The sequence below is a fragment of the Oryctolagus cuniculus genome, chromosome 1 (genome assembly GCF_964237555.1).
Source record: "Oryctolagus cuniculus chromosome 1, mOryCun1.1, whole genome shotgun sequence".
In the NCBI taxonomy this organism is placed as follows: domain Eukaryota; kingdom Metazoa; phylum Chordata; class Mammalia; order Lagomorpha; family Leporidae; genus Oryctolagus; species Oryctolagus cuniculus.
Window position 1 is genome coordinate 154,168,641 of NC_091432.1, and position 15,837 is coordinate 154,184,477.

The window sequence follows — 15,837 nt, forward strand, 5'->3', positions numbered from 1 at the left end:
CACATTATCTTTTAATTCCATTTTCCATGAAAGTTTTGAAGTACACTTGTGTTCAAGTTCTTAGCACAGTGCTAGTAGCCACATTCTAAGTTGCATCAAAACCACAATGCTAAATATTTGCAAATCTGACTTGTATTACCATTTCAGAGATATTAAAAAATGGCTATTTCAAAATAAAGACATTATGGTAACAACCTGCTTTTTCAATGAATATTTCCTCAGCATATCAATCAACATTAAAATTGAACTTGTTGGTACCATACCTCATTAACTACAGACACTAATACTCACTCATATTTTTGAATAGCCATAGCAAAAGCTCTCTCCCTCAATTTCATTCATTCATTCACTCTACACATAGATGTCAAACATTATTCTTGGGGCTGGGGATGTTGCAACATACAGCTTAGAGTGGTTTCTCTTTGTGATCTATGATTCCTTGCAATCGAACTGCTTGACTTATTTTGAGGGCTTCAAAATATGCATTTTTAAATCAGATCCACACAAAATGAATCATATGAACACAAATGTTGAAAAAAGCCTTTGAAGTATAGCAGAAATCTCTCTCATTCTGAAATGTCTCCCTTAATTTTCCCTGCTCAAAGTATTACCTTCCTTCTCCAAATTCATGGCCTTTTTAGTTCACGGTACTCATTTGTAATTAACTATGTCTTGTTGCAGTTCCTAAAATAGAAAGGTGGGGATGGGATTCTGGCACAGTGGGTAAAGCGGGCATCCCACATCCGAGTACCAGTTCAAGACTTGGCTGCTCTGCTTCTGATCCAGCTTTCTGCTAATGTACTCAGGAAGGTAGAGGAGGATGACCCAAGTACTTGGGTCACAGCATCCATATGGGAGAACTGGCAGTTATGGCCACTTGGGCAGTGAACTAGCAGATTAGATCTCTCTCTCTCTCTCTCTCTCTCTTTGCATTTCAAATAAATAAATGAATTTTTTTTTTAAATAAAAAGGCAATGTGCTAGGAGGTGAGCTCTGGTGTCACACTGAACTCAACCTCCAGAATTTTCACTTAGTACTGGTGCAAGTTTGTTATTCCTCATATTGTACATCTGAAATATATTGATAACACCTACTTTAGAGTGCTGCTTTGAGGATTAAAGAGATTATCCATATAATCTCAGTATTTGGCATACAGCAAGTATTCACTGAGTGTTACTGATTTTTTTCTTTAACTCGTATTTATCCTTTTGCACTACACAGTCTCTGTACAATCCAAGGAGGCCAATGTTAAGAAGACTCTTTTACAGGATGTCACAGTCTGATGTGCTGTTATTTATATTGGTTAGGAATGACACTTGATAGTCATTTTCATTTGTGTATCAGTAAGTCTACAAGAAATATGTATGCCCTGCAGACTTGTTGTTTTTCTGGGATACACAAAAACAAAACTTTACCTTACTTTTGGTTATTCAATAAGATTCAGCAAATAGAGGAAGGTAAACCTAATCAGCAAGAAATAATGCAATCTGATAAACGTACAGTGTTCCTTTGGTGTTGCATGTTCTATGCACAGGTGCATGTTGCATGCACATTCACAATGAATGTGTTCCTTGGAGCTTTCTACATATCAAATGTCATAACTGACTTGTTGATGTCAGGACCAATAAACCTTATATGTCAGTGAAATAACATGATTTTTAATTTATCACTTATAATTCTTTTATTTACTTTTTCTGTCTTCTGAGTGGCAAAATGAATTGTGATTAAAATAGAATAAAATAGGAACTATCTAAATATAAAAACTAGATTATTTTGTCACTACAAGCAATAATCATGCTCTCCAGAGCTAAAGACACAAAACACCCCATAACTTTACAAGACAAACATGTCCTGAAAGTAAAAAATCATAACTCAAGACAATGTAGGTACAGGCCAGGTGGATCCAAAACTCAGCCCAAGAACACTCGGCCTATAAACAGACTTGAAGTTTAACAAGGTTTTACTATAGAACTTAGGAATATACCTGAGTATCTTGTGTTACAAAGACAGTAGTAGCTGGTGAGGCTATCAAATGAGTCATTATGGGGAATGTCTTTTAATATGCTTTGATTAAAGTGATTAAGTTGCAGGCTATGAAGTGAAATCAACAGACCTGGGAAAAAAGTCATTTCTGTGCCTAGAAAAATGACATGTGATAGTATATAGGGTATTACCCCAGGTTCTATCAAGAACAACATTTTCATGGTGATAAGTAAAATCTACAAACATTTGAGACTAGATCTAAATATTAAATTTTACATATTTCTTGTAAATTCACTAGTACATCAGTGGATTTTTCTAAGCAATTTTATCAGATAACTACAGAAAGAGTAATGTTCTGTTAACATAAATACCTAAAGCATGGGAGCAGATGAGCAGTTTATAATGAAAATAAACCCATACTCCTATTTCTTTTTACTTTTGAAAATGTAAACATTCTCAAGTCATTTGTAATGTTCACAACATGTGATAAGCAGCTCCTGAAGCTTCACTAACTAGCTGGTGTACCAAAGCACCACCATTAACTTCAGGAAAAATCTGCTACAGGCTTAGTTTCAGGACCTGTAGGCCCAGGGATCATCGTAAGGTTTTCATGCTTGTGCTAATTCTCAGAATCCCATGGGAAGAATGAAAGGTATCTAGAATGGTAAATTTATAGAATTCCACTAAAGTTCAGCAAAGAAACTAAACCTCAGACCTGATTTTCTTCCTTTTCTCCAAGGTACACATCTAATTCATTCCCTGGTTGTACCTGCAAAATGCACATCAAATCTACTCACTTTTCTCCATCCCCATTCCCAGTGCCATAGCTAGGCTCCCCTAATTTCTCCTGAACCTCTGAATTTGTTTCAAAAGGTTTACATGACTTGATCCCAGGAAATTTAGATAATATGATGAGATTTTGTTTTTATTTGACAGATAGAGTTAGACAGTGAGAGAGAAAAACAGAGAGAAAGGTCTTCCTTCTGTTGGTTCACCCCCAAATGGCTGCTACGACTGGAGCTACGGCGACCTGAAGCCAGGATCCAGGTGCTTCCTCCTGGTCTCCCATGCAGGTACAGGGGCCCAAGCACTTGGGCCATCCTCCACTGCCTTCCTGGGTCACTGCAGAGAGCTGGACTGGAAGAGGAGCAACCAGACTAGAACCCGGCACCCATATGGGATGCTGGCACTGCAGGGGGAGGATTAACCAAGTAAGCCACGGCGCTGGCCCCACAATGAGATATTTCTAACATTTAACACTTGAAAATATTTCACCAGGTATAGAAGGAAAAGTTTGGGGATTGAAAAAAGGCTAAGAACTATTCTTCTTTAAAAGAAAAAAGAAACTTCACTATTACACAATAAGAATAACATGCTTTCAGTGGGCAACATTTTGAAAAATTACAACTAAGCAAAAAGAGGCAGGTAACAGTCCCCTACGAACTTTTCTGTCCTCAGTTCAGTCTCTGAACAACTGAACTAACCCACATGTTTCTTAGTTTCCTCATCCAGGGAAAGCAATGGAAAACACTGGCTAACTCCCAAGATAATACAAGGTGAATGAGCCCATTGACCAGGGATTTTCCAGTTATAATGGCCATCTTTGGAAGCTGTACTGTTTGAAATCATTAGGTAAGGTACAAAGTTGAGTCCGGAGAAAATTGGCTTCTATATAATTTGAACTTGAGAAGTGCTAGAGGACAGAGTGTATTGTCTGAGTGTACGTAGACATAACAAAGCTATTTTCATGCGCAGTCCTGGCAGCAGGCCCGTGGTAACTGCTCTGTGGGTCTGGTTACAATTATTTCACTATAGGGAGTTATCCAGGACAGTACATCCCTTTTCTGTCCGCTCGGCCCCAAGTGGAAATTCGTGCTGTTTTTACCTCACAAATCTTTTCAGTTCTCTCTGATTACCTTTTAATTCTCCTCACTCTCCTCACGCTGTGTTCATGCCAGAAATCTTAGCTACATCCTAAGCCCAAACAGGATTCCAATCCACAAGACACGGAGAGCATGTCCAAGGCAGGCATGCGTGATACCTGCTGCTTACTCCTGTGCACAGGGCTGGGACACACAGGCCTGCATTTCTTCCTGTTTGCGCATGTGCTTTCTAAGTTCCAACTGAAATAAATACACCTCTCCTGAAAGGAAAGAGCTGGAAGGTCTTCTCAATTTTACTTCCATAACCAAATACATTCATGCTTCCACCCACTGCAGCATTTCATACAGCTGAATGTGGCCCTCGGGAAAATTCTTAATGGAACGTTTTATACTGAAACGTGTTTTTAATTAAAATGAAACAGAGAAGATAAGACTAGTTTACAGGATGTCAGGACCATGCTTACTCCAATATTTAGAAATGTTTATGTCCATCCAATCCTCCTATGTGGCTTTCCTTAATCATGCTCTCTTCCAGAAATTTGAAGCCCCCAAGTGAGTTATGTTGATTCAGAGCTGGCTTGCTACAAATGCAAGACTCAGCTGCCCCAGGTACGAAGTTCCCACAATAACTGTGTCCCAAATACTTTGCCAATTTCCTCTACTTTTCCTGCACTGGAAATATACTCAGGCAAAACACGCTTTAATGAAAAGTAAGACAAAGGCATACAGTGGCTGATCAATCAGAACTGCATACAATGTGTACAGAGGAATGTTTAAGGTTTACAAGAACGTAGATGGTCTGTTTAATTTTCTGAGAAAATAATGTTGAAGATGACTTTTTTAAAATCAACAGCACATGGGGTGCCTCATCCTTTGGCTCAACTCTTCTGTAACTTTTCACATTTGACCTTTCTGTGTCTCACATGAGCCCTTCCACTAAAGATAAAAGATAGAGGGCCTTCCCTCAGAAGCTGCATTATGTTATGTCACCCAGAGGAAGCCCAGTGAATAAGTCAACAGAGATGAGTTGAAGCAGTGGAAAGTGACTAATTAATATAGCAAGAAGGGGGCCGGCACTGTGGTGTAGAGAGTAAAGCCACTGCCTGCAGTGCCAGCATTCCATATGGGCACCAGTTCGAGCCCTGGCTGCCCCACTTCTGACCCAGCTCCCTGCTGATGTGCCCGGGAAAGCAGTGGAAGATGGCCCAAGTCGTTGGGCCCCTGTTCCCATGTGGGAGACCAGGAAGAAGCTCCTGGCTTCGGATCAGCCCAGCACCAGCATCTGGGGAGTGAACCAATGGATGGAAGACCTCTGTCTCTCTACTTCTGCCTCTACCTCTCTGTAACCCTGCCTTTCAAATAAATAAATAAATAAATCTTTTAAAAAAATAGCAAGAGGATCTGAAATGTAAAAATAACTAATATACAAAACAAAGTCATCCATTCACTTCTTTAGGACTCTGTTCCTTTGTACTTGCTGGACTTGATGAATTAACTTAATATTTATTGAGAATTGACCTTGTTCAAAACATTATGCTTCGACATCACAGAGGACACCAAAGTTCTATGGAACCCTGTTGCAACTGGACTCATTGAAGCCAATCATTTCTATTTCCAACCAAGTCCTGAATGCTTTACAACCTTTCCCCAAAACCATTTCATTGACTTTCTTAAATAATTTGCATGTATCTGCTATCTGTGTATATCTGCATATCTAATGAGATTATACAATCCTTTGAAGGTGAGTGACATATTTTACAAATATATAAATTATATCCTGCCCAATTCACTTAGTGCCTACCACAATGTTTTGTTTTCTAATGTTCAATATATTTGTCTTACACACACAAATTAAGACCATTGGATATACCTCTCATTCTCTAGGAGTTCAAGCCTCATTTGGAACATATTACATATAAAAATATTTTTAGTACAATAATATATTGTCTAAATGTCCTAGAATTGTCCACATTTATTTTCTGTTCTCTGTGCATCTGGGTAGTATATCCTATAATCCAGTGATATTAGGACACTGTAGTAAGAGGGAACAGAATGAAAACCATGTATTTTTCAAAAATCCTGGTTAGACTTCACCAAATTTAAAACACAGACACTTAGCTGGGATTTCTGCTGCCAGAAAACTCCAATGAGGAATTGGAAATGGTCAATTCCTTGATAAATCCAAACTTTTTACACTTTAAAATATAAAATATGCTTAAAACAGCTTCATATTTAACCTCACTGAAAAGAAAGAAATCCAAATGTTCATGGGGGCTTGAGTATCTCTCAATGGCAAGGCTTACGCCAAGAGCCACCCACAGACACAGTACCCTTTCCACAGCCTGTGTTCCACTCCCTGCATGAGCCCAAGGCTTTATGTGACCTAGCACTTTACTGGCCCAGATGCCTTAATAAAGACTGCCCTGCTGTACATATGGGGATGTCATTGTGTTCTGAAGATCAGCTAGCACCATTCTTATTGTAATAACTGAGCCTCTTTAATTGTCCTGCATTCCCTCCTTGTCACACCTTTATTTCAGGGTGGAACGAGATGGACAAGCGTTCCCATTCTTCTCTAGAAAGGGGTACGAGGCTATTTTGTGAAAATACTACATCATTACTGCAGTTCCTTAGCATTCTCTTGCAGGGAGGGCCTTAGAGGATGGGCTCCCATCATCTTTTCTAAAATCATTGAATTGGATGTGTTTGGAATTCAAGTTTTCAGAGATGGGGTCCATAACACATATTACACAAAATCCCCCAGCAGAGTCTGAGCTAATACCTCATAATCAAATACATGAATATTTCTGCAGTGAACCACAGATTTCCACAATATATGGAATACATGTAGACTGTGATCCTCAGATCAGTTCAGGGTAAGCTTTGCCTTTAAGTGCATTTGGGTATCCCATTTGCAAAAGAACCTTCAGTTTTCTGGACATTTTGGATTTTGTATCTGAGGACAAGAGATTTTAGACCTGTATTAGGTGTTGAAACAGTTATGTCAAATTAGCCTATTTGTTTTAGAGGGAAAAAAAGAGACGGGACCTATTAAAAATGGTTTAAGGGGCCTTTCAAACTGATCTTTTGTAGAATTTAACAAACTGAACAAAATTAGAGGTAAGTGGGTTGTACTTATCCCTGAGCTCACATGACTTTGACATACCTGTCCTCCAATCTACGACAGTGCTATTGACATGGGTTCTGAGCTGCCTTGCGCTGCAGAGAAAGCGACCAGAAGTGGGCAGACCTAACATCTCTGAGACACACGGGAACATTCCCAGACTAGACTAAAAACTTCAACAAGGCAAGAGTGTTGGAGCCAATTGGCATGCTTGTCTTATGACTCCATAATAAAGTAATTACACTCTTGATTTTTATAAACATATAAAATCCAAAAACACTTCTCTTCTTCTTCTTCTTAATATAAGGGAGTTTTCTTAAAGCCCAAATCTTTGAACTTTTAAAAGTGGGAGGGGAAGATAATATTCTAGGTTGTCATGCCAGGGACTATACACAGGAGAAGGGGAAAACCTTCCTGGAGTGAAGACATATAGAGATCAAGGCTTACTTGGCTTCCAGGGCCAGTGCAATGATGCCCGCAGCCATTGGGGCCGAGGCCGATGTCCCAGTATGGTTGTCTGTGCAACGCTGCCTCAGATCTGTAGTGATCTAGAAGATAGAATTGAAAAATTTAGATCCCTGAAGTCAATATGAGCCACATGCAAGTAGAAAGAAACCTACCTGTAGAAGTAGAATGGGGGGTTATGTTGAAATATTTATTTTTTCCTTGTTGCTACCATTTTTGTTATCAGTTCGCTTTCAGACAATTGCCCATATTAAATAGACTTTGAAAAGAGAAGGACTTGGAACTGGATTACAATTCTGTTAAAACCAGGTCATGGAGCTGGCATTTTCCCCAAGCGGTTAAGACTCCAATTAAGATACCTGTGTCTTACATTGGCGTTCCTGAGTCTGATGTCTGACTCCTGCTCTTGACTTCAGCTTTCCACCACTGCAGACCCTGGGAGGCAGCAGTGACGGCTCAAGTGCTCTATTTCCTGGCATCCAATTTGGGAAAACTGAATTCAGTTCCCAGCCTGTGGTTTTGGCACAGCCCAGCAAACAGCACCAGCCGTTGTGAGTACACGTAGTGTGAATGAGCAGACCAGGGGCTCTCCCCCTCCAAACTCCCAGTCATCTGTCTCCGTCTCTCACAACAAACAAAACACTCCCAATCATGTCAGGACCAGGGTGAGCCTATGGCTCAAAACACAAGGATCATGCAAAAATCTCCTTAAATTTGGCATTATAAGGAATTCACCTGCCTCACCTTCATTCTGTTCCTGGTTAAAATTAGAGTTTGTTCATTGTCTTAAAGTTTTAAAAATTTCATTACTTATTTTATTTGAAAGGTAGAGAAACAGAGAGACATCTCCCATCTGCAGGTTCACTGTATCAATGCTCACAACAGCCAAGAATGGGATAGCCCAAAGCCAAGAGCTGGGAACACAATCTGGGTATATTCCTATGTGGGTAGCAGGGACCCAACTGACCTGATGCCCTCAAGAGTTGCCCAACAGTGGGAAGCTGAAATGGAAAGAACTGTAACTCAAACCCAGGCATTCCAATAAGGAATATGGGCATCCCAAGTACCAGTGACAAATACCCACTCCCACTGCTTCAACATTTTTAAATAAGCACACATGGGCCGGTGCCATGGCTCACTTGGTTAACCCTCCGCCTGCGGTGCTGGCATCCCATATGGGTGCGGGGTTCTAGTCTCGGTTGACCCTCTTCCAGTCCAGCTCTCTGCTGTGGCCCAGGAAGGCAGTGGAGGATGGCCCAAGTGCTTGGGCCCCTGCACCTGCATGGGAGACCAGGAAGAAGCACCTGGCTCCTGGCTTCAGATTGGCGCAGTGCCAGCTGTAGCGGCCATTTGGGGAGTGAACCAACGGAAGGAAGACCTTTCTCTCTGTCTCTCTCTCACTGTCTATAGCTCTACCTGTCAAATATAAAAGAAAAAAAAATAAGCACACATATAGAATCAACATCCAGACACTGAGTTTGGTATTGGTAGCATAAAGAAGAAAAGGACACAGCTCTTGCCCTTTCAGAACTGTTACTTTGGGAAAACAACAGGTGCTAAGCCAAGAGCCTTCTCTGCTGTAGATGGAGCCTTTGGTTGTGGACTTGTTTCTAGAATTCATAGAAATGTTGCATAGACAAACCAATACTTCCTCAAAGATTTCACATGGATATTAAAAACAAGGCTGAACCCAGTGTGCCTGATACATAATTATAGCACTATGTATCTGCTTGCATATTATAGGAGGAGATTAGCTTTTATTTCTCCATTTTGACTTTTTAATCTAAATGTGAGACCTAGATCATTTTTATTCTCTTGGCTTGAACCCAGTTCACTTCAGTTGTGGCTGAATAACACTACCATCTAGCAAGAGCAATGATTCTCAACCTTTGTTTCATTATTGTCTCACTAAGGGAAAAAAATTAAATTCTCCTTAACAAGAGAAATTAAATATTATGAGATAGGATTGTGGAAACCACTGTAATATTGCTAGGATTTTTTAAAAATCCTCTCTCCTGGACAAGAAAGCATTTTGCCCTCTTGGGGCTAATATCACCTCCTCTGAGAATGGTCGAGGATGAGTTAGTGGTATTTCTGCAGTTATTGGAAGACATTAGTAAACCTGGCATCAAGTCAAGTATAATACCACATATTACAGATAAGAAAACTGACACGAAGGGTTGGCAGAAAGGAAAAGGGGGATTGAAGATGCTGGAAACAAAGCCCAGAGGCTTCCTGTGGGGGAAGTGTGAAGATCAGCTGGAAAGCAATTTGATCTCCTCAGGAACAGCGCTTGCCACATGACTCGCTTGCCACATGACTCCCTAGAGCAGACCCTCCTTCAGGAGTGTCGTCCATGTCACATGAGGATGTTTTAGTGGACTCTTTTATTATCTGTCACAGATCTAGACTGACAGCCTGGCTGACTCAGTTTCACATGAGACCATCAGTTCTTACTGTCTTGTCTTCGTTCCTTTTGGCACCTCTAGTGTTATGTGATAGGTTTGGATACTGCTACTAGAGAAGTAGAAGAAGGAACCAAAACTTGTAGAACTATATGGATATGGTGATGTAGAGAGCAGCTGTCTTCCTGAATAATTGCAGAATATGTTTGATTAAGCAAAAGAAGTTGCTTCTTGATTGACAGACACCTCAGGCCAGCCACTGGAGCCCAGTTTGCAGGATGTTTGTGTAAACAGCTCTATTCATCTTGACATTAAGAAATTTTCTGAATTTTTTATTGTGGACTTTAAAAAGGTATTTTAAAAAATTGTGCTAAAACACGTAACAGATTTTACTTCTAAAAAGTTTTGATGTGTACTGGGTGCACATTGCCATACAATATCTCTAGACCTTTCTCATCTTGTAACACTGAAAGTATATATTCACTGCACAACAATTCCTCACCTCTCTCCTCACCACCTGGCAACCAACATTCTACTTATTGTTTTTATGTATTTGATTACTCTAGGTATCGCATATTTGTAGAATCACATAGTATTTGTCTTTTTGTGATTGGATTATTTCACTTCACATAATGTCCTCATGTCTCACCCATACTACAGCATTTAGATAATTTCCTTCATTTTTAAGGCTGAATTAATATTTATGCCACATTTGCTTTATCCATTCTTCTGTTGATGGACATGAGTAAAGGGATACCTACACACCTTGACCATCGGATATGATGTTGCAATTGCACATGAATGTCCAACGGTTTTTCGAGAGCCTATTTTCCACTTCTTCAGATATATAACCAGAAGTGGGATTGCTTGGTCATCAAAAAGGTATTTCTACATCGTTTGGAATTGCTGGTTAATCTGCACCCTTATTTTCCAAAGCACTGATTCCTAAGTCAGTGCAGGAACACACCAGAAGCAGCTTGCTTCTAGTTCTCCAGATATGCTGTTGTTGAAACACGGCCTTGCCTGCATTCTTCCCGTTTTACCTCACCCCACAGTTACATTCTTTTGTCCAACTTTTATTTTTTTTCAATGACTTGTGCCTGGATTCAAGATTTTTCATGATGCTTTCCCACTTGGCTCTCCTTGCCTATTCTTCAGCTGCACCAGACACTTTCAATGCTCAGAAACAAATCCAGAATAAACACTCCAAGTGTGTGCAGCATTTTCGAGTATAATAAATAACATCTCTAGCCAACCTTAAACTTGAACAATCAAAATTTTATGGTATCGGCTTGCAATAGGCATATCCCCCATCTGCATTTAGTCACTGGGTATGTACACATATAATATATACATGCTTAAATAGAAAGCTACTTAGTATTTCTATTTGCCTATCTATCTATCAGCACTAATGAAGTGTTAAATACTATTAATGTAAGCATGCTTGTGGAACTGCAATCATCTTGCTGCAATTTTCTTCAATAACTTTAACTGAATGAAACTTGAGAGTAATGAGTAGGGGTCAAAGGGTGTGGAGCAGGAAGATGATGGGAAGTAGTGAAGGTTAAAAGGAATAGGGGAGAAAAGAAACAAAAACATCCTCATTCCTTCTCATCTTGCTTTAAGTAGAAACTCCAGCTGGGGCATTTCAAAAGGAACTTACTGGCAGTGGTGGAGATATTTAACTGTAAATTACTGGGAAGATCCAAGGCAGGGGTTTCATCATCAAGAGACGCCACAGTATCAGAGAATTTTTATGTCTATCTTTAGAAAGAAAAGACCACCAAGGATCACATCATGTTGAAGAAAAATGATGTTCCAAAAGCTGAACCACATGCAGTAACCCCATTAATCACGACACATGCATACAGGATCTGACAGTGTAATTTAGAGGAAAGTTTCATTCAACGGTTGGTGGCACACAACATGGGGCAGAGAGACCAGAGATTCTATATGTGAAACCAGAACAATAAAGCACTTTAACTTTAGATTCCGTTCAAAAGCGTGTCTTGGAATTTGGTCTCAATCCCAGTGGCACATCTTGAATGCTCCAAATTCCCTTAATGTACTACCCAAATGAGAAACAGAATTTTTCTCCAAAGAACTTCTCAGATTGCTCAAGACAATATCATTTGTGTCCATCAGGGAGAAGGAAACTGGAGAAGACACCAAGCTCTGAGCCAGATAAAAGTTGTGCTGGTCAGCAAATAGATCAGTAGCAGATGGCTTTTTGGATTCCACAAAGTTAGGAATGGTATCTTTGTTTGGGAAGAAGGGGTGGGTATTGCTCAGGTCTTGTCAGGCTCTTTTGAGTAGAATCATCACTTCTTTCCATCATAAGCTCTTAGCTAATACTTCACATTTCATGGTTTGAGACTGGACCTTTGATATGATGGACAGAAACTAAACCTTACACACATCAATGAATAGCACAGAAGAAACAGATTTATGAAGCACAGCAAAATAAGTAGGAACTGGGGACCAATGAATGCTTTTTGTGTTCACAGAACTCACAAAGACTGGCATAAAATTCAATCACAAATGACCAAGCTATACATAGTACTACTCTAGGTTGCTAAGAGTGTCTGCAAATCTGAAACACAAATATAAGGATTAACTTACAAATGTGAAGCTGGAATCACTAAAGAAGGACCCCATCTTATATCACTTTTGTATCTTTATAACATTCAACTCAGTTCCATGGACCAACAGAGACCCAATATTTATTTGGTAGACTCAAGTTCCTTTCTATTCATTTCATGATACACCTTAAATCCTCTCAATAATTGGTTAACACTCTGGAAAAGTCACTTCCTTTCTTTCTGCTCAAACAAAACTCACAGACACTTAGAATCAACCTTCAAAAACTATGTGTGCATATGTACATATGCAAGCCAGGGGTTAAAGTGCAGATATCAATCTCACAACGATGGAATGGTTTGCAGGTGGGAGGGTGGCTATGGGGAGAAAAACCACTATAATCCAAAAGTTTTACTTTCGAAATTTATATTTATTAAATAAAAGCTTTCTATAAAAAAATCTTACAACTACTATTCACCCCACTCTCATTGTTTCTCCTAAAACTACCACCATAAACAAGTCACAACAACTGAGTCATTGAGCAAAAAGTTGTGTGTGTAAAATTACGTATAAACCCACAGGGACTCTACAGAGAAGATACTAGATTATTTGCTAGCTAAGGAAATGGAGGCTGGGAGAGGCTAAGTAATCTGCCAAAGGACACCCAACTACAACATGAAATAGCAGTCAAGGAGTCAGCAGTCAAGCTGAGTTACAGGGAGTAGTCACCTGTGAGAATGAAGGCAACAGAGCCTGACCAGCAACAACAACGGTGTAGAGGCTTTGGGGCCTAGCCCAATTTAGCAGGTGGGTAGGGCAATTCTCCTGCAGGCCACAATTCAACTCAGAACTTGTCAGGAGCAAAGCTTCCTTTCCATGCGTTAACATTCTCAAGAAAACATGGATCAAACTTTAAACACAGTAAACACATCTGGATTCACTGGTTTTTTACTCATGAAAAATAATCACACTTTCTGAATCAAAAGGAGAAGCAAGCATGTACAGAACAAGCCAGTGCAAACAGTGGAAAGTGCATTACGTGGACAGTAGGGTGAAGAGTGGGGAGTGGAGAAAGGGTGTAGCTGCTTAGAGCCCTCCACATTGGGCTGGTCATTCAGGGTAATGCTGAGCTACCCAGGCAGGAAGGTGTTGAGCACAATTAAATTAATGACATCAGGAGAGGGCCAGGCAGAGCACATATTCTCCAAACCTCCACTCACAGAGTTCTCTTCCAGGAGGAATAAATATGATGGACACCCATGTCCCAACCCTCAAGATGAATTTCTAGGAAAAAACAAGTCAAAGGCTGAACCAGCCCCCAAGAAAAGGATGATTTAATGATGGAGTGATTGTGCAGAGAGGAAAACTTTATCTCTAAAACAAAACTTGGGAGGACTTTCAGGAGGAACTGAGGGGCTACGGATGGGAGTTATGACGTTCTTTGCCACAATTGTCTTTACAGCTCTATCGTATAACAAGATTCTTGCTGACAATCCTGTCAAACACTAACTGCCTTCTACCAACCTACCAATAGAAGGAGCTTCTCTGACCAGCTGAGAGTACCCCTGTCTCCCTGAGCTCCGTAAACACTATGTGAAGCCCCATTCTTCCAAATGTCTCTCATTTATTCACAAATGAGCACAGGGTCTGAAAGGAACAAAATCAAATCTCCATTCTCAAGTAGTTTCCATTCTAGCATGATAAACAGACAGAAAATAAGAACATATACACTATCACGTTAAGTAGCTGTAGGTCCACTAGAAAGAAAATCTAACAGAGTGGAGGAGTAGAGATTGGTGGAGGGGACTGCCCCAGTCTTAGTGAGAGCAATGAAGAAAATCTTTCTGAATTCAAGAAAAGACAAATGAAGTGAAACCTGGTCTAACAGCGTTTCTGACACAGGGCACTTTGCTCACAGAAAAGCCCTTTTTGAACATCACATGGAAGGCATGACCTTGGGAGCTCAGGAACTAGCAACTCAGTTTTAGAGTTTTGCAAGAGGTCGTATTGTCTGAGGAGATTAGGAAAAGGGGTAAAGGCATAGGATTCTAAATAAGTGGATAGGGCTGCGCTGTGGTGTAGCGGGTAAAGCTGCCACCTGCAGTGCCAGCATCCCATATGGGTGCTGGTATGAGACCTGGCTGCTCCATTTCCAATCCAACTCTCTGCTATGGCCTGGGATAGCAGTAGAAGATGGCCCAAGTCCTTGTGCCCCTGCACCCACATGGGAGATTCGGAAGAAGCTTCTGGCTTCGGATCAGCACAGCTCCAGCCGTTGTGGTCAATTGGGAAATGAGCCAGTGGATGGAAGATCTACCTCTGCCTCTGTCTCTGTGTAACTCTGCCTTTCAAATAAATAAAATAAATTTTAAAATGAAATAAAATAAAATAAAATAGTTTGATGGTACAAAAATTTTTTAAAAACCAAAATAAGTGGCCAAGTAGTTAAAAAATGATAGACATCTATGTGTGAAGGCACATCAACAAATTTGTGGAAAATAGGATTAAAAGATGTTTATTTTGATGTAAAAAATTTTTACCATATTTAGATTTTTTGTAACATACACTTTCCATGAACTTTTTGAAGAACCCTTGTATTCTAAATGTTTGTTTACTTTTGTGAAAAGAACACACACAAAAAAGGTAATAAAGCTATCATCCTTTTTATGATGGCCCTGAAAACAGCACATTGATTAGTTGTTCAGGCTCCACCACTGACTAGCTGTGGTATTTTTTTTTTAAGATTTATTTATTTTACTTGAAAGTCAGAGCTACACAGAGAAGGAGGGGCAGAGAGAGAGAGAGAGAGAGAGGTCTTCCATACACTGGTTTACTCCCCAGAGAGCCGTAATGGCTGGAGCTGCGCTGATCCAAAGCCAAGAGCCAGGAGCTTCTTCCAGGTCTCCCACGCAGGTGCAGGGGCCTAAGGATTTGGGCCATCTTCTACTGCTTTCCCAGGCCATAGCAGAGAGCTGGATTGGAAGTAGAGCAGCTGGGACTTGAACCGGCACCCACATGGGATGCCAGCACTGCATGTGGCGGCTTTATCAGGTACGCCACCACCCTGGCCCTAGCTATGGTATTTTTTAACCATTCAAACTTTAGGTTTCTCACTGGTAAAATGAGCACAACAATCCTTCACATAGAATTTTAAGATGCAAGGAGATGATGTATTCTATGTGTGTAGTGCAGTGGCAGGCACATTTATAGCCCTTGTCTACACTCCTGAGGAATGGTAGTTTTTCTACTTACTGCTTGTTAAATTCTTTATTTAGTTGATGGTAAAGCTTGTGATTCTAAGGTAACCTGAAAGTATGTCATTGTAAAAATTAAAAGACAAAGAAGAAAGAAGGGTGGAAGAAGGGAGGGTAGGAGAAAGGGAGGAAGGGCAGGTAGG

The 15,837-nt window shown here is 40.3% G+C and overlaps 1 protein-coding gene across 5 annotated transcripts in view; it reads right to left on the bottom strand.

Annotated features, from left to right (window-relative positions):
* Positions 1-15,837, bottom strand: part of PCSK5 (proprotein convertase subtilisin/kexin type 5) — a 437,660-nt gene that overhangs the window by 225,725 nt on the left and 196,098 nt on the right. For all 5 annotated transcript variants that reach the window (XR_001793338.3, XR_516723.4, XM_008256580.4 and 2 more), the window contains exon 9: positions 7,438-7,538. Coding sequence is in view for 3 of the 5 variants with exons in the window: in XM_008256580.4 (XP_008254802.1) it covers positions 7,438-7,538 (101 nt within the window). In the remaining 2 variants the exon portion in view is untranslated. The remainder of the gene's footprint in view (positions 1-7,437; positions 7,539-15,837) is intronic.